The sequence below is a fragment of the Vigna unguiculata genome, chromosome 7 (assembly GCF_037176805.1).
Source record: "Vigna unguiculata cultivar grain cowpea cultivar isolate G323 ecotype 2 chromosome 7, ASM3717680v1, whole genome shotgun sequence".
Lineage (NCBI taxonomy): Eukaryota > Viridiplantae > Streptophyta > Magnoliopsida > Fabales > Fabaceae > Vigna > Vigna unguiculata.
Window position 1 is genome coordinate 36181537 of NC_140798.1, and position 27363 is coordinate 36208899.

Sequence of the window (27363 nt, forward strand, 5' to 3'; positions counted from 1 at the left end):
ACGGAACATTGTCACCATTCTCGCTTTCTATAATTAACAGCCATGGAAACTGCATCAGGTGAGTGTTTTTCAAAGTTTCATATGGTCCACATTTAATTTCCTGTCATTTTCTTAATTAGTCAATTAATTAATTAATTATCTTTATAATTAAATACTTTCGGATTCTGATTGTAGATTGGGTGGGAAATTTAAAAAAAGAACAACATCCTGAAATTGTCACAAATTTCCCTCTAATAAACTTTGATTTTCTTGAGGTTACATAAACAGAACAAAAGAAGGAAAAGGGGTCGAAGTTATAATTCCAATTTTGTACCTTGCAACGTGGGGACTTACTTCTAGATTCTTTCAGAGATGCAATTTTATCTAGTAAGGTAGATAGTAATTTTAAAGTTGATGTTCTTAAACTGAGTGGTTGGGAAAACCCTATTTCACGTTCTTCACTGTGATTTTATATACAGTGCATTGGAATGAAAAATAAATATGCTTGAGGACCACTGGAAAAGGCACGTAAAGCTGGGCTTGCACCAGCTGAGGTAGAAGAAGAAGATGAAAAGAGATTAATCCTCATATACCAAAGTTTAGGTCTTCTGCTCCATGTTATTTAAAGCTGAGAAATCTGTAAGCCTCCCAACTTTCTATTACCTTTCTTTCTCTATTCCTCTGTATGCTGGTGAATGTATTTTGTGTGGCTTTTTCTATTTGTTTAGAGTCTTAAACATCAAAGGAAATGGAAATCAGACTCAAATCATACAAATTCTTGGTACGATAAAAGTGCAAAAATATTTCATGCTACCTGCAGTAGACAGTAATCACAGCAACAACAGAGTAATACTTTAATACAACTCTGGCCAAACCAACCAACCAATAGTTGAACGGTTGGAAGATACAAGTTTTTCCGTTTTTAATCAATCTACCTACAATTTTGGAGATAAATGTGGTTATGATTGTAGGAGGGGAAGTAATAATAACTGCAATGTAATTGAGATAGTGGACAAGTGCAGGAAGGGAGCATGTCATAAAAGTAAGTGGATTTTTTTTTTTATATATATATTTTGTCTAATTTCTTTGATTCTGGTATGTCTCTGCAGTTATCTGGGAATGGTTTCTTGCTGCATGCAAACGAAATACAGCTTTTTTGGGGATAATGTTCCAATTTGTGCTTTGATACTTTGATACCTAGTTTTTGTGATAAAATTCCAATTTGATCAAGATGCTTGGTCTGGCTTGTTGTAGCTATGTTATTCAATTTTGAATTTATATAATTGAAGCTTACATAGGTGTAGCCATAGATTTTCATTTATCCATGTACTTTCGTGTTTAGGTGTCCAATGTTAATCGGAAGCACAGAAGATATGTAGCCGTGGGCCTTCAAGGGTAGGTGTCGTGTCTGGTGTTAATTGAAAGATGTATGTTTCTAACTATTGTCTTCTCCTCCAAGGCATTTATGCTATATTATAAATATAAAAAAGAAAAGTCAATGTAGTAAAATTTGAAAAAAGCCAGGATATCCACATGCAAGCTGCACCTTCCAAAGCTGAATTCCGTATAAGAATTTTGATAACTAAGGAGAAGTTATAGTCACAAAAAAAAAAAAAAAAAAGCATAATGGAGAAATATGGAAATGCTGCAGCTCAAGGAGAGCTTTGAAAGAAGCTTCTTTTGGGACAAACAGAGAAATATGTAGAATATGATCGTGATTGCAGAATTATAAATGACCTGGCATTATTCGATATGTTGTGTTCTCTTTATTTCATCTCCATCCGTCCTGTAGTTTTCCCTTATCTTTGTTTGAGCGCTCGTTGAATTTGGTATGATTTATGTTATTTGTTAACTATATTATGACCAATATAATGTTATTAACAGCGTCTGCTTGTATTCCCATGCATGTGTTTCAAAAAATAAATGCAGATACTCTTGTTCCAACAGAGGAGAAAAGGCTTGCTACTTGAGGAACTGATGTTCCTGATGACCTGGTCCTGGACCAGACAAAACTTGCCGAGGCAAGGTCTTTTTTGGCTTTTTATTTAATTTTCATTTACCTGTCATGTTTCCATTCCTAGTTAGAGATCATGTAATTCGTTGACATTGCCCAAGATTTGGAGCTTGACATTCTGAAAATATGTGGTTATGAATAATGATTTCATTTTCTTAGTTTTGTTGAGCTACCATTTTGTTTGGCCTGCAGATGAAAGAAAAAAGGAGGTAGTGTTTTATATTTTTTCTTTTGTTTCTTAAACCTATAATGCACCGTAGCTTTGGGGGATGGGAAGTTTATTTTCTGTGTTTGATACCCTAATACTTTTCCGAGGTCCCTCGAGAGGAGATGGAGGCTTATTGCACGAAAAATCATCACGATGATGAGTATCTCTACCAAATTTTTTGGTATTGTCTTGAGTATTAAAATACATTATATTGATATTTTAAAAATCTTTGAAATATATTTTAAAATTTCAATATCAGTGACTATTAATATATTTTGAAGGCACAACATCGCAACAATACCAGAAAATCTAGTAGAAAATTCAAATTCCCTGGTGATCCCATAAATGAATTTCTGCATTAGGTGTCTTGATCTGTGAATGAATTTCTGCATTACGTGTCTTGTTCCCGTGAATGAATTTCTGCATTACGTGTCTTGATCCCAGTCTTGATCCCATGAATGAATTTCTGCATTAGGTGTCTTCTCCTTGGGGTAGATGCCGAGCTTGGAAAATCGTTGTATAACAAAATTGCTGAACTGTTGAATGTCATCATTGTGGCTTTTACAATGTGATGTCCTATGTTGCTGACAATATAAGTAAAAGCTTGGTATTTAGTATTCATTTTACTTTTTAGCTTTCTATTATCTTGCACTTGGGATGTGGGACATTCCAAATATTTTATGCCATTGGGTTGGAAGCACGAGCACGCAACACCCTATAAATGCATAATAGTAATACTCATTTTGGATTGTGGGTTCTTTAAGACAATTATTTTAAAGTTGAATAAAACTAGTTTTGGTTGAATACATTGAGTTATTAAACATAATTGGGATGTATGCCTGAAATCTCAATTATAGATTTTACATTAAATCATGTTTACATGAGGAGTTGATTCCGATGGTTTGCAAAGAGTCTCTTAGTCTTAAATCTCTGTCTCCATACTCTCTAGATAACAAGGGGAAGCCTTATCTTTGAGTCGTAACAGAAGGTGAACTACATTTTGAGGAAAAACTCGATCAAATGGATGATAAAAGTACTAGCAGATAAAGTAAGCTTTATAATTTAATACATTGTATACAAACTGCTTATCCTATATATGTTGATGCACACTTAATCATATGTACATGAGAATGAAGAATAAAAACAATGTAAAGGGGAAAAATAATCTCTTATGCAAGCCTAAAGAACAGAAATATACTTTCAGTTTTTTTGGCAAAACCCATTTCAACCGACTACCTTAAGAAGAACCAAAATGAAGGAAAAGAAAACAATCCCAAACAACCATGCTCAACAAGTCTATGAATGTTGTACTATGCACAACACAAGGGAATAGTGGACATAAATTTCAGGCACCTCGTGCTAGCATTTCCTGAAATTCCAACAAAGACCTTTCTTTCTGAAGCCTCATATCTTCACGAAACTTGGAGATGAACTCCTCTGCCTTCTGATCCACCTGCAGCTGAGGTGACTTAGCAACCAGAGTCTTCCATGCATCCTCCAAACTATTCACGCCACTGTTCCCTCCTGCCAGATCCTTCTTCTTCTCAATCACCTCTTTGCCTCTGCTTGTTTCCCCTTGTGATGCATGAGTCTTGTTGGCATGCACGACCATGGAGGAAGCAGGCTCAGGAAAGAGGTAATCTATGCGTATTGCAGATATGTTCTTACCATGAACACGATAATCAGAAGCAGCATATGATGATCTTCTTCCTGTAAGCGAACGACGACCTCTAGAGGGTACGAGGTGATGAAGGGAATGCAAGGTGGCAAGTAGGCGTTTGAAGGTGGCTTTGATGGCTTTTGGAATGCTGAGTTTCTGAAGTTTTGATTGCATTTTGTTGGAAAAGCTCTTCCAAGCCTTCTTCGCAGGTTGAAGCTTCTTTCCTATCCTCAGACGAGACATCCCAACAAAGACTTTTTTGGTGGAAAGAGGATGAAAGAAAAAAAGAGAAGGTGGGAGAAAATTAGAACTTAGAAATTTTTCTTATCATGAAAAACGTTTTAATGCACAGTGGTTTTATATAATATCTTGATTTTCAAGTTCCCATTGGTGATACATTGTACACATCATCAGTCAATAGGATGACTCTAGTACATTGTGTTTGATTTCTATTGCATCCAATTTGGAACACGAGTCCCTTTTGAATAACTAATCAAAAGGAAATTGATTTAATTAGTATATAATTGATTTAAAATTTGATTTAGAAATCATCCTAATTAATAAAGTTATGTGTTTGGAAATTCAATCAACTTTTATCAGGCTTGATTTAGTGTTAATTAATCGATTATTTTATTCTCATATATTTACTATTCTAGCTAAGGTTGAGAAAAAAATAGTAAAATCATCCTTTTGGTTTATTTATTTGAAGATGTTCAACAAGTAATTCGAAATGAAATGAAATGAAATAATTTCCAATTTCAGAAATTCCAAACAAAATCATATACTGGTAGATATGGGTCAATAAAGATAGGTAGAAGTTGAAATGTAATGAAATATAATCCAAAATAATGCAATTTGGTGTGTAAATATATCGCTTTCGGCATAATTGAGAGCGTTGAAGCAACCTTGCGTGCTAAGTTTATGAGGAAAGCTGACTTCCGTGAACCCCACCATATTACGGGGAGTGCCGGCATCAACTTTAAGTCTTTCTTTTTTGAGGTACAATAAATCCAATTTTCTCCTTCTGTGCTTTGGAAACAGTATATTTGACGGTGGATTAGATACGATTGTTGCAGCCACTGCTTTCCACTTTGTTTCGAAAACGATAACCACAATTTCCACGCATCAACGTAATTTCATTTCATTTCTGTTGGTTGCATGTGTAGGAACTATTCAAGACTCAAAGTCTTCTCGAGTCCAACTTAGACTTCTAATACACCTTTCTAAAATGGAATATATATCAGTTTCGGACCATTGTGTACATCAGGATGTATTTTGTTAAAATTATTATCAAATATTTGAAAAAAATTATTTTGACCCTTCTCATCTTATATATTTGTTTTTTTTCAATTTTGTCCTCTTAATTCTTTACTTCTACTTTAAAAGGATATTAGATTGAGATTTAAATAATTTTTAATTACTCCGTACTGATTTAGGATTTTAGATCTGTCATGTTATTGTCTTAAGTGTGAGTAGTTAAATAATTAAGAATTGAATTTTAAGCCTAATTCAATCCTATAAAATAAGTTTGTAAGTTAAAATTTTGATTGATTTATATATTATCACTAATTGATGTAAGATTTGCAACTGATGGGATAAAAAAATATAGACAAAAAGGTCCTATAGACCGAACTCAATTTACAGAGTTATATAAATTAAGATTTATGTCTTAAACTTATAAGACTTTTACTATTTTTTAGTTAATGAAATCGGGTTATAAAATGAGTTAGCACATCACTTTTATAATTTTAATAAACAACTAAATTGAGTAAATTAACAAAAGCAGATCAAATCGTTACCAAATAAAAAAAAATGTTTCTCCTTACACCTTTGGTTACAACTTGTATAGTGAGGGATGTGCCTTGATGATGAAGATGTTGAAAATTAACACCTGAAATAAATTTGATTTGTCTTTTAGATAGATATTCTTTCCTAATGGATAAGAAAAAAATTGTTCGTTTTGTCTGCACAAGTCACTTTCTTGTCTACGTTAATCCTTCAAACTAATAGATTCTGAAATAGAAAATTACTAAACTATTACTTAATTTTTAATAATAATTAAGTGGAAATTAATTTCTAAATATTTAGTTGCATAAATTTGAGTTTGAGTCTAATGGTTAAACATTTTAAAAATACGAACTTAATTATTGAAAATAACAAAAATTTAGAAACTTATTTAAGATTTTGAGATAAAAGTTTTGGTACAAAAATCAATATCACTAGAGGGAGAGTGAGATAATTGATTTGAGTGTATTTGAGGGTGAAGTTTGTGTTATTTTTCTGATTTAATTATGTCTTTAATTCTTATTTTCATAATAAAATATCGATTTGAAGCCTATATTTTTTCTTATCTCAATTTGGTCTCTGTTTTGAGAAATTTGATGAAATAAGTCTTTTTTGTTAGTGATACAGTAACGACGTTAGGGGTGTCACGTGTCGGTTCCTGGATTTTTTGAATTTATTTTATTTATCTATTTTTTCGATTTTTTTTTTAAATAAAAAAATTTGCCACGTGTCACATGACAGTGACAAAGTGATGTGACAGTGATAATGTCACGTGTCAGTATTATGCCACATGTCATTTTCTCGTTCTAAATTTGGTCTCTACATTTTAATTTTGTCCCTTTCCAAATTGAAACCAAATTTAATTTGTATATAAATGTACATAAATATTTCTATTAAAGTTGCTAATAGAAAATAATGCTAATAGAAAAAATTTCATAAATTATATTGATATTTTATTACACCATACTTTAATATTGTTTTTTTATTTGAATTTATATTTCAAATAATTGCATATTTTTAAAATGTGTAAAGTTCAATAATTTCTATACAAATGTTTGAGTTGGTGTAAAAATAACAATTATAAAAATAATTTTAACTAGTTCATGTAACAATTGAAAATAAATAAATTTAAAATTTGAAAACGATTTTAAGTAAAGTTGAATGTGAAACACAAATTTAAATAAACTTAGTTATGTTGAAAACATATAATAAAAATATCAATTTGAATAAAAATATCAAATTTAATAAAAATATTTGTATAACATTTATAAAAAAATTAATTTTTGTTTCAATTTAGAAAGGGATGAAATTGCACAATTTTTACAAAATTTGGAACTAAATTGTGACAAAAATAAAAATACAGGGACTAATTTGAGAGTGTGAAAATGACACCCGGCATAATAGTGACATGTGGCACTATCACTGCCACCTGACACGATATCAGCGTGACACGTGGTAACTTTTTAATTTTTTAATAAAAAATCAATAAAAAAACAAATAAATAAAATTCAGGAACTGACACGTGACATTCTCTTTAATGTTGTTACTACATCACTCACGAAAATGACTTGATTGCATTAAATTTTCCAAATTAGAGACCAAATTGAGATAAAAACAAATAGAGAGACCAAATTGATATTTGGCTACGAAAATGAGAACTAAAGACATAATTAAACCTATTTTTTAAAGGGATTTGTAGGTGTGATAGTGGAGTAGATTGAAGAGTAATTTTTGTTGAAATTTGTGTAGAATTTGAGTGATGTGACTAATAAAAAATAAAATTTAATGTATGAAAAAGTTAGATTATCAAATTACACTTGGTGTTAAATATAATACAAAATGATAATTAGATAAGTTGTAATTAATTTTAAAAATTTAAAAATATTAAAGATAAATATTAATTGAAAAAATAAATATTTTAATGTATTTGAGCCAAAAATTAAATACTAGAATCGGATACAACCAATTAGGATCCGGAAACAATGTTCAAACATTTGGAACCAGATACATAAATTCTACAATCGGATAAGTGAACATAAAGCCAACAAGGAGTATAGTGGCAATTTGGCACAATTATCTGCAAATCTCCTCGAAACAACAAGATAAAAAATATACTATAATCTCGTAAATCATCGCTTAATCCCTTTCTTTCACCAGAAACAAACAACATTTTATCTGTTAAATCCTCATTTCCCATTCTTTGACTACAGAAAATCTGTACATGAGAAGACGTCCTATAGCTTCAACCCTTAATTTGTCGTAACTTATTTTTAGTTAACAAATTTACGGGGCTAATAAAGTCTAAGTGGTTTGATACTACGTTTAAGATGTAGTAAAAATTGCTACTTTTCATATCGATATTCTGAAGTCTATACACATCATTTTATATACACCTAAACCTAAGAAAAAAAAGGAAATAACAAATATTAATTGATATTGTGATCAGGGATAGGAAGTATAAAATACAGTGCAGGCAACTTAAACGTTCTGAATCATTATTCTCTGGCTTGTTTTAAGTCTACAAATATAGCTTTTTTCTTGTTTTATAGTCCTTACAAAGTTTGGTGGTACTTTTAAAATTATAATATTTTCTTAATATTATTTTTCATTTTTTTATTATCAACTATAATTAGTTGTTGTTAAAATAGAAAATATTAATCAAAATAATTAAGATGATAAAAGACGTTTTAAGTTAAGATAGTTAAATTAACTTTTACGAGCAAAACGAATATTAATCAATTAAGGTATGTGTTTATTATTTTTTAAATACAAGACAATTATACATAGTGTATTTCTATTTCTTATATATTAAAAGTAGTAACTTTATATTACTTCTCTTAACTAATTATTATTTTTTTGTTCATAAAATATTATTTAAAGAAACAAATACATATATATTTTATTTTATAGTTGTATAAATTTATCATTTTATAAGAATGATTACTAAAAAAATAAATTTAATATATTGGAAATAAAATTATTTTATATTAATTTTACATTGCATAAGGATAGAAAAATAAATAAAAACTTTATATTAACTACAGTTTTTAATATATGAGACTAGTGGGCCTAAGCCCAGTTACCTGCTCAAGCTTCTTTTTTTCTTTTGGACTTCTAAAAAATCAATTATCTTTCTCTACCCACACCCATCTCTGTATTTCTAATATTTTTTTTCTCTATTTTATATTTTGAAGATCAGATCTCATTGCTTGGTAAGCTTAGAGTTAAGGATTATTTTATCTGAATAAAATTTAATGTTTATATTAATTTTATTTTTACTCTAAAAGTCATTCGTTTTCTTATTTTTTCTGCCAACATTTGAGCTTCATTTTTAGTTTGATTAGTTGAAAAAAAAATGATTATTTTCATCAATTTTGTTTTTTTCTTTTTCTTTTCGAGATTTGGTTGTAATCTCTCGTGTCCCTATAATTTTGGTATTTTCAACCATCCCTAATAGTTACTTGAAATGCAGGTAATTTTCAGGTGAGAAAAATTGCCTTCGAAAAATTATTGTGTATTTATTTATGTTTAAAATTGTATATAAATTAAATTAAAATAAAATGGGATGGTTACACTACGTTTGGATGATTTTAAGAATTTTGATGATATTTTTTATACATCAGGAGAGTATTGCACGACCATTTTGGTTAAATTAAGAAATTGTGCATTCTTAAACAGAGTATTATTTTAACTTCAAAATTTGAAATTAGCATTATCGAGATACTTTGAAAATCAAGGGTCTTCAAATAAATTTTAATGTAATTTTGTAAATATATCCATTTTCCAATAATATACATTTGTCCCTTACCTTCTATAATACTGATATAGACCTATATATAAAAAAAATACTTCATCTTAGTATTCATAATTTTATTCTAGACTTTATCCTTTAATGAATAATATTTTTTAAATTAAAATAAACGTTTTTCATTTTTATCTTTTAAGTAAATGCTTTTTTTTATATTTAATTATTTTATTTATTTAATTTGTTTTCTTTTAAATTAATTATTTTTAACTAAAATAGGTATCTTTAATAAACAAAATTGTTTAAAAAATATTTATAACAAAATTTAAAAGTTTATTTATTTTTTATTTTTAAAATTTAAAAAAAATACACATATACGTATCACATGTGTTATACTAACCAACATTAGACAATCAGTTTATTCATGAAAATTTCAATAATACATCAATTAGGCTTTGGAATGAAGAAAGAAATAGTACCTGAAATTATACATAATTAATAAATAGAGACATTAAAGTTATAATTAATAGCTAAAATTATTAAAAACATGGCCTCAAAGTTATAAATTATCAATTAATTTTATTTTTAAAATTGTATTAAGAAAACATATATTATACCTTAATTATAAATGTTAAATTTATTATTTTTCCAAAACGTTTATTTCTATTTGGTTCGTGAATCAGAAAGGTTGAAATGTTTAATATTATAGTTAAAACCAATTTATCTTATTATCACAGCTTCAAGAACTAGATTAATTAATAATTCATAATTTTAAGAACCATTTTATCATTTTATTTATTGTATGAATTAATTTGATTGTCAATTTTAACTTCAACAATAGTTTGTCATTAAAATCAATGACAAAATTAACTTTCATTAATTTATTAATTTTAACAATTAATTTAGTGAATGGACAGAGATGCATTCCTGTATATAAAGTAAACGCTGAAGTTTGCAACTTGACAGAAATCGTCCATTCCTTCTTTCCTAAGATATCAGTCACTATCACTCCACGCGGTTGGTTTCGGAATAACAAATAATAATAATAATAATAATTATTAGTCGTACAACCAACAAACAACGTATCAAAACTAAAATTGTGAAAATGAGTTAAAATTTGTGGTCAACATGGTATTCGGTAGATTCAGAATAGGTTGGGTTAAAATTTTTTTATAAATTTTTGTAAAAGTTAATTTTTGATTATGTTTATTAAGAATTTAGTTCATTCAAGTTAAATTCAATCACAATAAGTTAGGTTAATTTATCAATCTGTATATATAAAAAGATTATTTTAGTATATTTTATTATGTTTGAATTTTATATTTGGGTTGAGTTTGGTGGTTTGTTATTTATTGTTATATACTAATTTGTATTTTTGTGATTTTAGTTTGTATTTAGAGTTTAACATAATTTTGAATTGTATCGAAGTTTATTTATATTTTAATCAGAATTATAATTTAGTTTTTTTATCAGAAAAAAAAAACTTGTATTTTTTAATTAAATGAATCAGTGAGCTAACCCGATCAATTCATCAATCCAGGCCGAGTTGGGTTTAAAATTTGTTGTCACGCTAGTAAGTAAGTTAGATTTTGTTGACTCACTAAGTGACAAATCCGTGATGGATCAAGACAGACCAGGTGACCCGTTTTGATAACATTTATAAATGATTATAACAATTACAATTAACCAACAAACAACTAATTATGATTACATTTTACTAGCTTAAATACAATCTATCGCGCACCTATGTGTACATATTGATACATAAGATCATATTAGTAGATGATGATATTGTAATATTATGAAGTTAAAATATAAAATAAAATTATATTTATTTAAAACAAAGTGAGATAAATAAAGAAAACATGAAAAAAAATAAAGATCTAGGAAAAAATGAAAATGATAATTTTATAAATAATATTATTAATTTTTTAAAATTTAATAAAGAATTATATTGTAAGAAGAGAATTAAAATTATGAAATATGGTAAAAAAATTATATATTAAATATATAGCCTAATATTTTCATATCCCGTAATTCGTTCGGATTTGGTTACTGATGGTTTATTTACATTTATAGCCCCACCCATTTCCCAATGATAACTTATTTTCCCCCTTCTTCCATTCTCATATCATATTTTCTCACTATCTGTTACCTTCCACTGCTTATACATTTTCCAGGAAAGTTCAAGATTTCCTGGAAAAAATTCTGATTTAATTCAGAATCAATTTTCTTTTCCTCATACCAGAATACCCATTTCATATCTTCTGCAAAATCTACATATACAAATAAAAAAAATTAAAAAAAAAATCCTAATTTGCTTCTGAATTCCAATGGGGCAAGGGCAATCTAAAGACGAGTTGCTCTACCAGCAAGTCAGTTATGGGAACACCGAAGGAATCAAAAGCCTTCATAGAGAAGGTGCAGGCCTTGAGGTATTGGAATCGTGGCAAAATTTCAGGGGGAAATGTGAATTTTATTATTATTATTGATCGTTCTAGGTTTGGATCGGTTACATTTTTTCTTTTCTTTATTGAGATTGGTGTGTTGATCTTTGATGCAGTGGAGGGACAAAGATGCGAAGACCCCCTTAATTGTTGCTTGTATGAATCCTCATCTTTATAATGTTGCGAAAACTTTGATAGAACTTGGAGCCAATGTCAATGCATATCGTCCTGGTATTGATCTCTTTCCGGTTTGTTATTTTTTCTGGCTTCATTAATTGTCTTGATGGGAAATGGTGCTTACTGCTTTTGATGGTGAATTAAATAATTACAATTTCCGAGAAACACGGATGTTGTGGTTAATTGTCATATGATAAAACTGATACTTGGTAGTAAAAGTAATATAATCCTCAGTTTTCTGGTATGAGGAATAGTTTAGATGTTTACATGGCCTGTAGATTCCTTAGTTGAGATGGTTGTCTTGCTTGTGTCTGCTGCACCGTCGTCCTTAATTTTTCAGAACAAGAATTGTAATGGAAATTGAACATTGAATTGATTTATGTTCGGTCTCATCTGATGGATTTAACTTTCAACTGTTGTTTAGGTCGTCATGGTGGGACTCCGTTGCATCATGCAGCTAAAAGGGGCTTTGAAAGTATTATTAAGCTACTTCTTGTGCATGGCGGTATGGTCAATAATCAGCAATGCTTGATTAGTTTTGTTCATTTGAATTCTAGAAACTCATCTATATGGGCTTTACCAATCAACTTTGCAGCTAATCCTTTAATACTGAATGATGATTGTCTAACTCCTCTGGAAGTTGCCAGGGCCAAAGGACATGGTGGTGCTGTTCGTACAATTGAGGTACAAAACCTTTGTAATCTAACATCAATTTCCTTTTCTTTATCATGACACCCAAGGCACCTGAGTTCTTTAAATGACGATTGTTGGCTTGCAGAGTCATCTGTGCTTGTTCTCCGGTTGGTTACGCGAGCTTCATGGACCTGGGTTTCTAGAAGTAGTAGTTCCTCAGTTGTTATCGAGAAAAGTGTGGGTAGTTTCATGTAACATGTTGAAGGATTCAATTTGCTATTTTATGGCTAGTTGTTCTACCTTTATTTCTCAATGGATGGACTTTCATTCAAGCAACCTGCAAATTAGTTTTTTTCAGTTGTTTAAAGGATGAACTTTGATAAATTTGGTGATTATGCTCACTATTGATTAATTTTATTTTCAGTTGGGTGGTTATTTTACCGGTGGGCTCCCGAACTCTTACCCAACCCTACAAGTTGGAGCTTGCCGTATATTCTAGTTTGCAGGTATTTCATAGTTAACTATTTTCCCCTAACATTTGCAGCACACAGAAGATAACATGTTTGTTTGGATAAAAAGAAGATATTTGAGACACCGAATCATTTTACATTCAAATGCATCTACTAACAATATATGTTTGCCCTTTACATAAGACTTACAGTTTTTGCCTTACAGCTTTTATTATTTTGAAAATTCTTTACTGCTTTTATTCTTTCCATATCATTATATGAATTTTCATTTCATCACTGATACATGAACCTTAATAATCAGGACGCACAACCACGTACAGTTATTGCACTGTGGAAGGCCCATTTAGAAGACACAAAGCTACACCAGTCTGATCCGTCAGTGGCAATCGTTTCCCAAACTACTAGTATTCTCTCATACTATGCTCTATTTCCTTTCCTGTAAGGTTGTCAAACTCAAGATTTGGGTTAACTCATGGAGAATAGTAAACTTGAATCTAAACTTGTAGAAGTTTACATGCTTTAAAAATTATCTAGAAAATATATAGTAGTACACTACTCAAATTGAATATTCTACATAATGGAGAAAACAAAAGTAATGAAATGAAGAACATATCTCAATTCTGGAACCAACTATCATATTATGTTGTTGGCCCATTACTTTTTCAATAAACAGAAAATATAAAGTTATCCTCATAAACTAAAAATAGAGCAAAAGGAAAATAATGGAGATAAAATAATATAAAATTAACTTCATAAAGTCAATGCATCCAGAGAATGGAGGCAGCTCAACTGAAGTGCACAAGCTGTGTGTTTTGACTCTGTAAATCCTATAACTCGCAAGTTTACTTGAATTGAATGAGTTTCTGAGAAAAAGCTGGTTTATTCTGGAGTTAACTGATTTTTGACAAAGTTTCCTTGAAGTGAATGAGTTTGAGAAAAAAAAAAACTGAGTTTGCAAAAGATTTTGATTTTGTTTTTGTTCAAAGATCTTGAATTCCTTTAAGAATAAAGACTGAGACTTAACTAGAGTGTGACAGCCATGGTTTTTAATACAAGAAATGGTTTCTTCTCGACTGGCTTTGACATTGTCTATTTTGTCTACTTCTGTCCAGAAACACGTCTTAAACTTGGGCCTGCTAATGAGAATGACAAGCAGCAACTTGTATTTTTGTGTAATGCTTGCAAAGGAATTCCTCAGGTATACCACATGTTATGTTCACTGATTCTATTATAATTGTTAGCTTTGCGGTGCTTTGGTAGTAACTTTAAAACACTATTCTCTGAATTCTGAGTTTTTCTTTGGAATGTAGTTCGTGATGATTGTCTATTACTCAAATGTTAATCCCTAAGGAAAAGTCTTGATTCTTTTTCCCTGAAGAAGAAAGTCATTGAGATATCTTAAATGTCAATTACGTGTTTCTGAAATTTCTGGTTTAAGGATAACTTTTAATCTGTCAAATAGCTTGATTGTTCCCTATGATTGTTAAAGAGACAATGTAAATTGCATTTTCTCTCAAAATAGTTTGTTTTCTCATTGCTAATAATTATTTAAATTAGAGGGTAATTGGATTATTTTTTTTTGACGACAACCACGGTAAAGTTTTATCATACTAGGTGACGTTGACTGCATAAATCACACAAGGTCATTAGACTGGGTTAAATGATTAAATCTTCTATATAGTCAACATGAGATCCCTTTTAACAACTTTAATAGTGTTTTTCTTGTGCTCCTCTCCTTTTTAATATGACTAACAACCATGGATATACTAAAAGAATTCACACCCAGCATTTGATGCTCTATAAATGTGGTACTAAAAGATGGATACTTTTCTCATTGAAATCCACAACGTTATTTTGTTTCTACCAAATATTAATACTATAATGTAAAATAACTGTGGAAGATTGATCTATTTCGTTATTTCCAGAGAACTAAAACACTGCATAGTGCAAAAATTCGTTGCTTTCGTTTATTCAGAATGGTTAAAATATTCCGATTCCCTATAAACATTCCCTTATCATATAAATTCGAATCTTCGTAGCATATATTATTATGGCAATTTTCATTTTTCATTTTCTTTTATCCATTGACGGACATTTTTCTTTTGGACCAATTTCTATTTGTTCTTTTTTATCCTTACAAGAAATTATAATTTTTCTCTCACCTTAGTTCATTTGTAACTCCAAAAAGGTTCACGAAAGTTTGCAGATAAGTTTTGAATTTTGATACATATCTTCCTTGCTCATTGCGTGATGCATTATTCTTCTGATCTTCCAGGCAAATCCAGGATTCTTGCAAAACAATGCGCCTACAGGTCCACCCACAGCGCCACCAGCTGCAGAAGACACAGGGTTAGCTATGGCCATCAATGCATCCCTTCAGTCTGCCATGCAAGAGAGGCCATCCTTTCCTGATACACAACCAAACTCTGATGCAAGCTCTTCAAGCAGTGCAGTGAATACAGAAAATCATGGTTTTCTTGGCACACCAAATTCAAATACAAGTGAAAGTGAGTTGGTGCAACAAGCTAAAACTGGTGGCAATAGTCAGCACCACCAAAGCCATGTGAAGGCTAGTGGTTTGGATTTCAATCCATCGGCTCCACCATTCGCCGGTGATATTCCAACAGATGGCCCCATTCAGTATCCATCAATCGATTTAAGCCCTGTTGATATGGCATCTTCAGATGTCGAGAAGCTTTCTAATGGAGAAGGAACAAGTGTAAGTGGAAGTGGCTCATCATGTGTGATATGTTTAGATGCTCCAGCAGAAGGAGCATGCATTCCCTGTGGTCATGTTGCTGGATGTATGTCTTGCTTGAACGAGGTGAAATCAAAGAAATGGGGTTGCCCTGTATGTCGATCTAAGATAGACCAGATCATAAAGCTATATCATGTTTGAGATTGGAAACGGTGTGGAGAAGTTAGCCATGTTTGTGCATGTTGTCTACATATTTGTTTAAAAGATAAAATTTTCTGATAGAAATAAGAAACAGAAAAAATGTCTATACTAGAAGAGTCCAAGTCCAGCATGGGGGCTTTGTGAATATGTTAAATTTATATGCTTTAATTCCATGTATTTGGGGATTCAAATTACCACTTCTTGAAGGTGAACTGTGGAGTGAAACTAGTGTAGTTGCTGGTCTCAATTGTGCAGTTGTGGTTCTGTATCTAAGAGACCATGAGTGAAATACAGTGTCCCAGGATTCCTGGGATTTGTTTCAAATCTATGCATTTTATGTCCCACTGTTTAAGTTTTGTAGTTCTTTCCTTACTAAATTTTAAGCTGAAATACTTTTAACGTTATAATACGTGATTTTTTTTTCCCAAGATATATTAAAGGATACTTTTTAAAAGGATCAAAATAAAAATAGTTATTATTTATTAAGTAAAGGTTGTCTGAAATTGACTTCTAAAATTTTGCTAGGTTTACTTTGTTGACACGGCTTTTAAATACACTATCGTCTTCTGTAGTTCATTTCAGAAAAAAAAAAGGTTTTTCTTTTGCACTTATCTTTATTAATATTATAACTATTTATATTTGACATTAATGAATAGTAGACGAAAATAATATAAATGAATTTGATATACTTGTTACAGTTTTTCTTTTTTAAAGTTAATGTAATTAATTATTTTTGTTGTTTTATATTATTATGTTAGAAATATATTACATTAAGATAAGATTGAATGAAGTAGTACCTATATCTCTAACACTTGGCATGAAATGAGTTTCATTCAAGATCATTAAGCAGATAGAAATTTTTAAATGCATCTCTCTTCATTATAGGATTTTATTTTTTAGTAGTCAATGCCGTTGAAGTTGTAAAGTTAAAATTATAATGAGAAATAAAACAATGTAATTGAAGTCATTATTGTTTAATGTTTGGTGGTGTGAGTTTCAGTTAGGAAAAAAAAAGTTGATTAGATGAGTAAAACACAATTGAATTTCATGACACTTAAAAGAGGGTTGATAGATGTACATTATATATTAAGAAAGAATTATATTATATTATATATATATATATATATATATATATATATATATATATATATATATATATATATATATATATATATATATATATATATAACAAATTGTATATGCATAAATAAGATTATAATAAAAGATAATATAAATATAGTATCTCAAAAAGAGCCTTAAAGAGTATTTTTAGTTCCTATTGGTATTGAAAATTTGTGCTCAAAGCAATAAGCTCAATACCAATAATAGAATTAGTACAAGTACATTAGCTATTAAACTATCCAATCATCATGTTCTTCACATCTCTTATATTAATTGCGTCATAAAATGTCTAAACAAAATTGACAGAAGACAAATTGATATCTTGATAATGATAACACCTATATAGCAAATTTTTTACATGAGTGATGGGTCCTTTAAATCCATCATTAACAATTTGGCAGAATAATTAGTAGCTATATGACCTTTGTAACTTATAGAGCTATCAAGCCCTTAAATTAGTTTAGCCTATAAGCCGGATTAGGATAAAAGAAAATCATTAAGGTTAGTACAACATGAAATCCAATCCTACTTGTAAGTTAAAATAAATAATTCATATGTTTATATTCTTCTTTTAAATTCTCCTCCTCTTTCATTATATTTGCAAAAAGTGATGATCTAAATATTAAAGATATGTTATTAAAAATACTGAAGAAGTTTAGTAAGTATTAAATCATTACTGTGACATGTTTATTATTGAGGTTATTCTTGTTCCAGACATGAAATTTGGAGCAATTAGTCATTCAAACATTGATCTTTTTACTTGTAAAAAAATGTTTTAAAGGACAAAATATCTAATTTGTTTGAAGAATATGTTAAAATAAATCTAGAATAGTCAAATGCATACAAATGTCATAGTTATATGTATATTGATACAATGATTTATTTTGTTATATTTATTTTAATAATTTTAGAAAAAAAAGTATAATGAAGATAAAAAAAAAAGTAAAAAAAAAATTTAGAAATGGAGTTAAATTATTTTAGCATGCTTGTTCTTTATTTATTTTACTTTTATTTTAATAAAAAATTTTATGTGATGATTAATGCACTTTGGAGTATTAACCTAATTAAAATGTCAATATGTGTATAGTGAAACTTTTTTATATTTCTGAATCCATTTGAACTGTAATTTGTAAAAATAGGTCTGTTCAATTTTATTTTTTTGCAAAATAGAGTTAAGTCGTCAGAATATAGGACAATATTATGGTGAAGTTGTCCTCCACCTTACCAGTTTTTTTTTTTTTTCAAGAAACGAGACCGTGCCGTGAGAAACTGATTTTTATTCACTTATTTTTTTATATTTTTCTTAAAATTGCAGTTTTAAATATATTATTTTTTAACGTAGAAGTTTTGAACGTTACATGAGCTTATTTTTTTATATCCGAAGGTATTTACATATACTAGAATTTTTTTATTTAAAATAAAATTATTGAAAAACAGGTGTTTCATAAAATTAATAATTTTAAAGTATGGTTTAAATATATATATATATATATATATATATATATATATATATATATATATATATATATATATATATATATATATATATAACACTAAACTGCATTGAGATAACATAAAATATAACATTATTGTTTGACTATATTAAAATTGGTTAAAGGTCAAGTCAGGGTAATAAGACAAGACTTATCATAAACAACCCTAATAATTAGACTCAAAACCAATAATTTGAAACAAGTTTCAATAAGTGAATTCAAGTCCTGATAAAGGTGTTCATCTGCCAAAACATGTGACTATGAACACATGAACAATTGTGTATTTTAAATTTATTTATTTATTATAATCACGATTGGTATCGATTTTTCATCAATGTACACAAACTATTATAGATATATAAATTCATATTAATTAAATATGCTTATCCTAATTTATATTTCTTTTTCACTATTATAGATTGTATATTATTTCTTACCAAATAATAGATTAGACAAATTGCAATTAAATTATGAAAATTAAACTCATATTTTGTTATATTTCTTTTCATAAATTTCGAGTTAATGGTAAATTTTCTATCTAACAATAACCAACGTGACAATAAAGTAACATTCGAATCGGTAATATATACGAATTAAGATTATTTAATAATCCAAATAGATTTGATAAATCACAGCCTTCACAAATAGTATATATGTTGACTTTTTTGTGATCTCAAAATCTTAATACATAATCCTTTAACTTTGTCGGCTAATGTCTTGCTGTCTGCGTTTGATTTCAAGACCAGTTGGTTGTTCTTCAATCCAAATCGCTGTAGTATTTAATTTTTATAAATCAATTGTATTTGTTTTGATAATTTTTAAATAGTTAATTATAGTGATAAAGTAAAATTATTTTCTCCTGCAAAAAATTATTGATTTTACTGCTTAATGAACAAGTCAATTGATTTTTTCTTCCTTTGGAATTGAGGTAGAGTTGTCAAAACGAGTAATACTGGTTGATTATTCAGTGAACCAACTCAATCCGACTCACTTATTAACGAGTCAAAAAAATTCAAATCAGGCTCGATCCAGCACAGGTTGGTGGGTTAAACGGATTGGCTTATGAGTTCATTTAATTAAAAAAATATGTAATTTTTTTTCAGTTAAAACTAAATAATAATTCTAATTAAAATTTAAATAAACTTCAATATAATCTGAATACAAACCAAAATCACAAAAATACAAATTACCTATGTGTTGACTAAAAAAAACAACATAATCTGAATGCAAAATCCAATTTAACAAAAGTCATTTATGTGACTCTTTATTTGCAGGTTGGTGAGCTAACTTGGCTCATCACGGATTAAATCCGGGTGAGTCGAGTTCTAGATGAGTCGAATCAAAAATTAACTCGTATTAAAATTTGTAAAAAAATTTCAACCCAACCCAATCTAAATTCATGGTAAATTGGGTTGACTCAGAAGTTCTAACCCATTTTCACATCTTAAAACGAGGTTTATACATCTTTCAACATATATCATCATTTAATAACATAACATGATATATCCCGACATATAATATTATATTAAGAAGTATAACTTACATTTTTAAAGAAAAAAGATAATTAATCAAACAGAAAAAAAAAATCCTAAACAGAAAAAAAAAAATCCTAAAATGAGATACATCTAGGCCCATGCAAATACTATAGTGCATTTAAAATTTAAGATAAGTTACTTTTCCTTTACGTAAATTTGTATGTTATAAGAGAACTGTAACTTAGAATAATTAATAAATAAATAAATAAAATTAAAAATCCTTAATAATTTATTTCTCTAAGAGGATACATTAATTACATTTGCGTATTTGGAAACAACCCAAGCTAGTACTTCTACTATATTTACCCACTATTATCACTATTTTCACTTTAACACAACTTTCATTCTTGTGTCAGCTTAAACGATTCCGTGCATATCTTAATAAAACCTTTAAACTTACAATTAATTAATTTAAAAATTAAACATATCACTTCATACACTTATGGCACAAAACACAATCTCTTACAACCTAGGTCAACAGTTCTCTGGTATTTGCATTGGTAATGGTCACTATATTTTTATTAAAAAAGCATTATAAATCGTACTTACATTTTATTAAATGGACTGCGTATCTGATGAAGAAAATAATGGACTGCATAAATTTTATCTTGTATGTTTCTTTGATAAAACAATAGTTACAATATATCAAAAGAGCGATTTTTATGTAAATCATATTTATAAATATAATAATCCTTAATTCCCTTTGGAGTTATCGGTGAGAAAAACGTATAATCAATTAAGAAGATTAATTATTTTTATCTTCAAGAATCACCCTATTAACATAGTAATAAGATTAACACAAAGAACATAAGAATATAATTCAAAAATTCTAAATACAGAGAAAACCACAACCGCAAAAAATAATTACTATGTATAAATTTGTACAGCATATAGAAAATACTCTCAACCATTACACCTCATGAAACCCTACTATGAGAGTACAGGAAAAAAAGCTAAACACTAGTTAAAAGTGTCTTTGATATGGGACAAAAAACATCATGGACTTATAACTCATTATATAGTTACTAACACCCACTCCTTTCAAGTTATCCTAAATGATGTGAGATTTTTTAACACGTGTTATTTTCATCAGTCCAACGATTATGATAAAAATTATTTAAAAAAAAACTCTAAAATTCATCTGTATTCTATATATAAAGATTGGAAAATAATGTGTTCATTCACTTATTATGATATTAAACTAAACTTAAAAAATATTTGATAAAACTAAATTGAACTGTAAAATTATTTATATAAGTTCAATTATAGTTTAAGCTAACTAACTAAACTAATTTAAATTAATAAAAAATATTTTTAATTTGATTAAACCATTTAAATTGTTTGAAATATTATTAATTGTTATTTTATCTTAGAACTTATTTTACAATTCTATAAATTACAGTTGAATTCAGTTTAAGAAAGGCTATTTAAGAACAATTCAACTTTTCAAAATAAACAAAAACAAAAACTTAATTTATTTTTCTATTAAAAACATGTCAATGTTTTTAATTAGTTTAATCTTAATTCACTTTAATTAGTTTTAATAATGCAATCTACATAAACTTAATTTAATAATGAAAGAAAAATGATACTGATTAATTTCAGTCTTAAAACATTATGGAAGTAGAATTGAGTTAAATCTTGTTGGCATATCAAATATAAAGACAACCTAGGTGTCAACTCAGCTTGTTTCTTCTATATATATATATATTAAACATGATTTGATTTGTCTTCAAAAACTTCACACTTTCTCATATGCCCCACTACCAACTCTTTTATCTCTCTGGAGTTAGGTTACAGACGTATCAGGATGCAATTTGAGCTCAAACTTTTACATTTAACAACCCAAAAATTGCTTTGAAAATTTGTGATTATCCTGCCAACAATATTTACTTGCTATAATTGGAACTCATTCTCCAAATTATTCACCATCATACAACTCAATTCCGAAAATATGCACGGTAATATTAGAAAAAAAATAGATAATAAAATTTAGGTTGTAAACCTTTTATTCCATATGGAATCACCGAAATTATTTCAACATCAAATCACCAATTTCTCAATATAAAATCAATTAAATATAATGACACATTGAACTTAATTTTTGATGGATTCAATGCATACAGAATCAAAGACGCACTACCTAGGAATATTGAACGAGGAATTGTATTTATATAATATATATTATAATTAAAGTTTTGTAAAGTTTAGATAGATCATCATACAGTGAAGCGTATCTTAACTGATATTTTATGATTTTTTTTAAGAGGATTTGATTCCCATAGCAGCAGATAATACTTTCCTTAAAGAAATCAAATACGTGTTTATCGAAAAAACCTCCTTTCCCGCACAATAATGATGATCTAAACGATATGACATACAAAAACAGCATTGTTAATAGAAATTATGAGAGACATAGATTTAATAGATCTAGCGTGATTCCACACATTTGTTTTTTGTCTACACCCAAATGAATAATATTTATTGTTTTAAATAAGATCACCAATTTTTAAGACGGACTTTAATCCTACTTCAATGAGACTTAATATTCTTTTATATGAGTATTTCATGATGCATTTCATACATTTGTCTCATTAAAAATATGATCAACAAAGCATTAAAATCATCTTAGTGATCATCATATTACATCATCAACCATATCACTATTAAAGGAAAATAAAAACTTTACACAACAAGGATGAGATATGGATTCACATAATAAAATTGTAAAACTTCAGAAAATATGTAACTACGGTTACTTTTACTTTTATTTGTAGCATGGTTTAGTGTATGCATTATTTTCATCATCATTGTACATGAAAAAAAATCTTTCCGCAATAATATAAGCCATGATTTTTTAATATATATTAAAATGAGTTAAAATCTATCTCAGACTATTTTATTTTATTTTTCAATATACTTTTCAATCTACTTAATACTGCTTTGTTTATTATTCTTTTAATTCATATCACTTTTCTAATTAACAGTAAAACTGATAATCTCACACCAGTCATGATTCATTTTTCTCTATAAATTTCAAATTCTCTTCTATTCTACATCCATTTTTCTTTTACTTAATTCCGTTTCATCCTAAATTTAAATCTTTTAAATAATATATCAAATTTAATTAAATTATACATATAATAAATAAAAATAAATTTTATCAAAAGAATGTTTTATTGGACAAAGTCTTCATATATGATTTATTCTTTGTGTGATGACAGCTTTGATTTATTCTGAAAAAGTTGAAAATATTAAAGTTTGAAATGAAGTAAAATGAATTATTTTTGGGTTAGTGGTTGTAATCTTAATTTAGTAATAGTAGGGGATTTAATTGAAGTCATTTGCAGTCAATGATTTTCATCATTGAAATCATTATAATCTGCACACAGATATCTAGGGCCTAGGGATTAGCACTTGTTGAAAAGTAAGAATCTAATGATGGTAAGTTCACAAGCCCTACTACCGTCTACTTGTATGCAACTATGGTTCATCATCCCATTTTTTTCCCAAACTAAAGTTAGTCCTATCAGACATAAAAGGGCAAACAGGTAATTTCAAAAGGTGTTGTCAATCAACGCAAGAGAGATAATAGAACCACCCAAACCATTATATTTAATTTTTTTTACCAACACCTTTATCTGTCTGCATCAACAATCTCTCACTGTCGTTTTCAACCTATTTCTATTTCCACAAAAAGCCCTAAAGGCCAAAACACTTCTTCTTTCTCAATTAAGCCCCTCTCGTCTCTCACCATCACATTCTCCCTTCTCTCTTTTGCTTCGGACACTGCCATAGGTCAAATCGCCCCAGCTACCTGCATACTCTTTCTTCCTTCTCACAAGAAAAAAAAAAAAAACCACTGTCAAATTCCTAAAAATGGTTTCAGAAAAACAGGGTTAGCAAAAAGCACCTAGCATCACCACGCTTTCAAGTATTCTAGGAGTTATCAAAAAATATAAGGGATTGAAGTTAGCCTAGCTACTAGGGAAAATAGGTTTCTCCTTCTTCTCTCTCTAAACTGTTCTTTTACCCTACTTCCTGTTAAGTTATCTCCATTCTCCATCAATTCAACCTTCTCTCTCTCTCTCTCTTTCTTTCTCTCTTCTCACACCACAGTGCAAACCTTGCCGAAATCTGATCATCATCAAAGCCATTTTTCTTTTCTCAGTTCCATGCCTTATACTCTTCAGAGATCTTCTTCCTTCTCCTCCTTACACACCTCAATCTCCACAACTGTTCAACACCCTCCTTATTGATCCAACACGCAAAGTCAGTGAACAAAAAACAACAACAAACCCTTCCCGAACAGTGACAAACAACACCGCAGATCCAAATATCCGAGAACACCTTCTCTTACAGATCATGAATTCCTTTCAAGAATTTGACTCTTCGTCAAACTCGGACTCCACAGTCATCAACCTCTCAGCAGGTAACACCTCCAATTTCACACCACCACCACCACCTTCGTCTTCTTCGTCGTCACCACCTTCTTCCGCCTCCACTACTCTGAGCCGCTACGAGAACCAAAAGCGACGCGACTGGAACACGTTCGGGCAATACCTTCGGAACCACAGACCCCCACTTTCACTCTCGCGCTGCAGCGGCGCACACGTGCTGGAATTCCTGAGGTACCTCGACCAGTTCGGAAAAACCAAGGTTCACACCCACCTTTGTCCCTTCTTCGGGCACCCCAACCCTCCTGCACCTTGCCCTTGCCCTCTACGCCAAGCATGGGGCAGCCTCGATGCTCTAATAGGTCGTCTCAGAGCTGCTTTTGAAGAGAATGGAGGAAAACCTGAAGCTAACCCTTTTGGTGCTCGCGCCGTGAGACTTTACCTTCGTGAAGTGCGTGATTCACAAGCCAAGGCTAGGGGAATTAGCTACGAGAAAAAGAAACGCAAGCGTCCTCAACATCCTCCTCCATTGCCCCCTTCAAACAATGCAAGTTAGTAAGGCCACATCACTAACCTCATAATTCCATGTACCTTAGTAAATTCAAGGGTTTTGTTTTGGTACAGTTATTAAGACACTCTCTACCGATTTTCCTATGCAACCAAACTCATTAAACTATCGGTCAAACAATAACTGTATCACAACTCTTAGGTTTCTATAACTAGCTGTAAACTAACCTGCACGTGTCATGTCACTAATCACCTCTTTGTTTGGACTTACTTTCACATGATGCCATTGGTAGTGTAGAGATTAGCATGACATATATATGTAGATCAATTATGTTTCTTTGTGTTTTTACTTCCGTGTTTGCTTGTTATGCAGAAATCGTGATTTGACAACGGGCTGGGGCACTGCAAAATGGGGACACCCTTTGCAATTGCGTTAGAAAATATATTGTGTAAACCTAAACAGCAGTACTCTTGGTAGATGCAGCAGTTATTTAAGCAGTGACAGTAAAAAACAGTGAAGAGCTGTGCGTGCGTGTGTCACAGACCAATATTGCAACATCATCAATTTGTATTAATAAAATAAAAATGTGTATGCACCCTTGAAGATGTTATGACGAAAATAATGGATCTCAATCCATATATGTATATGTTCATTCTTGGATGCGGTGAAGTGCAGTTTCTTTCCCTTTAATTACTTTGTTGACTGTGAAAATCTCTCTCTTTTAAATCTCAATATATACCATTTACTTAATCATATATGTTCATTTATACTTAAGTTAAACTTAAGTTAAGAGTCAGGTGATTTTGGTGGTTGTTTCTGTTCTGTTAGTGCAGTGATTTTGGGTAGTTTGATGTGTAATTTCATTTAGAAATATGCAGTTGAACACGGAGTCCACAGAATCCATGTTTCAAACTGTCATGCAATTGGTAGGCATCATAAGGGGAGTAGTGCGTTGGAGTGTGTGCACACGAACTCTCTCTGAATCAATTCTGATATATTGTCTACTTAAGTGGGAGAAAAGAGATGACACTATTGCCAGTAGGTAGACAATTTTAAATACCCTCATAATAGTGCTATTTGTTTTCTTTTGGTCAAAACCTGAAACTTCAAACAGGAAGCATACTATACTATGCAAAAACCATATCTATGGATGTAGTTCTTTTCAAATTTCCATGGAGTGTTGATTCAGCTTTAGTATATCCTTTTATATCGTTATGATAGTTAAATATATTTTTTTCTTTTAATTTTTAGTGAAAATTAATATTATTTTTTAATTTTAAATTAATTTAGTCTTTTAATTCTGTAAATATATAGATTTAATTATTTTAATTAAATTTTCTTAAATTTATTTAATATTTCAAACATATTTTAATTTATTTACACTATTCGATAATGTTCATTTCAATATTATAGTTGAGATACGCATTTAAAATTGAAATGATTTTAAAAAAAATTAATTTATAGAATTAAATTCACGTATTTATAAAGATAAAAAATTAAATTGATTCAAAATTTTATGAAAGATTAATTTTAATTTTTATCAAAAATTGAAAAATTAAGAATATATTTAACCTTATACAATGATATACTAAGTAAATCAGAATAATGACAGGTATACGTCTAATCTAATAAAATGCATTTTAACCACTCATTCGTAATTAATATGAATTAAAAATTTGAAAACACGTCTTATTAATGATTCTTAATCATATGTTTGATTATTTCATAAATTAAAACAGTCGTTTGTTTCTGTCAATTGAAAAAATATAAATGGGTAATTATTTTTAAATAAATTCTAAACTCAGCATGTGTTTTCCCTTTGTAGATAGAGATATTGAAGTTCTTCTTGATGGCATGACATTCTTCTTGTGTGAATGTATTTTATTATATATATATATATATATATATATATATATATATATATATATATATATATATATGAATTGTATGAGGTAATTCTCTTCTGTAGCTCTTCTCTCTTTGTCATTTCATTGGCTTCTGATGATAAAATTTGTTGGGGACGCGTAAGGCTGCTTAAGAATAAGACAGCGACTTAACACGTATGAAAGAAATTAATGAGTTCAAAAGATAAAGGAGGAAGAATGTGATATAAAATAGATTAATAGTTAAATGAACAGTAGCCAGTGGTTAAAAAGAAAAAAAAAAAAGGATCTCAATAATTGTTTTTTTTTTACTTGAATACTATTTTTTAATATCTATCTACATTATGTGGATTGACTCACTTCATGATTCATGTTTTGATAAATAAACATTATAATAATTTTTTTATG

At 29.4% G+C, this 27363-nt stretch overlaps 3 protein-coding genes and 1 long non-coding RNA gene across 9 annotated transcripts; 3 read left to right on the forward strand and 1 right to left on the reverse strand.

The window, feature by feature from the left end:
- LOC114189865 (uncharacterized) lies at positions 1-2155 on the forward strand. 5 transcript variants are annotated; one of them, XR_014996530.1, is made up of 4 exons: positions 14-58; positions 268-371; positions 459-1021; positions 1322-2155. It is a non-coding gene; the product is annotated as an uncharacterized LOC114189865 (long non-coding RNA). The 5 variants fall into 5 exon arrangements; XR_014996531.1 differs by having other exon boundaries at positions 459-618; positions 708-2155; XR_014996527.1 differs by having other exon boundaries at positions 459-2155.
- Positions 2156-3222: 1067 nt separating this feature from the next.
- LOC114189864 (uncharacterized) lies at positions 3223-4206 on the reverse strand. The gene has a single exon (XM_028078581.2). It carries the CDS (start codon positions 4102-4104, stop codon positions 3547-3549), a length of 558 nt encoding a protein of 185 aa, XP_027934382.2. The 5' UTR covers positions 4105-4206; the 3' UTR covers positions 3223-3546.
- Positions 4207-11514: 7308 nt separating this feature from the next.
- On the forward strand, positions 11515-16341 carry LOC114190862 (putative E3 ubiquitin-protein ligase XBAT35). Its single transcript, XM_028079920.2, has 9 exons — positions 11515-11826; positions 11955-12069; positions 12440-12520; positions 12611-12699; positions 12794-12885; positions 13073-13154; positions 13420-13522; positions 14231-14316; positions 15394-16341. The coding sequence occupies exons 1-9, from the start codon at positions 11725-11727 to the stop codon at positions 16015-16017; spliced, it is 1374 nt and encodes a 457-aa protein (XP_027935721.2). The 5' UTR covers positions 11515-11724; the 3' UTR covers positions 16018-16341.
- Positions 16342-23897: 7556 nt separating this feature from the next.
- On the forward strand, positions 23898-25762 carry LSH4 (LIGHT-DEPENDENT SHORT HYPOCOTYLS-like protein (DUF640)). Of its 2 annotated transcripts, none has more exons than XM_028079925.2 (2): positions 23898-25119; positions 25445-25762. In XM_028079925.2, coding segments are annotated over exons 1-2 (588 nt in total). In that variant the 5' UTR covers positions 23898-24532; the 3' UTR covers positions 25446-25762. The 2 variants fall into 2 exon arrangements, with proteins under 2 accessions (XP_027935726.1, XP_027935725.1); XM_028079924.2 differs by having other exon boundaries at positions 23899-25115.
- The last annotated feature ends 1601 nt before the right edge of the window (positions 25763-27363 follow it).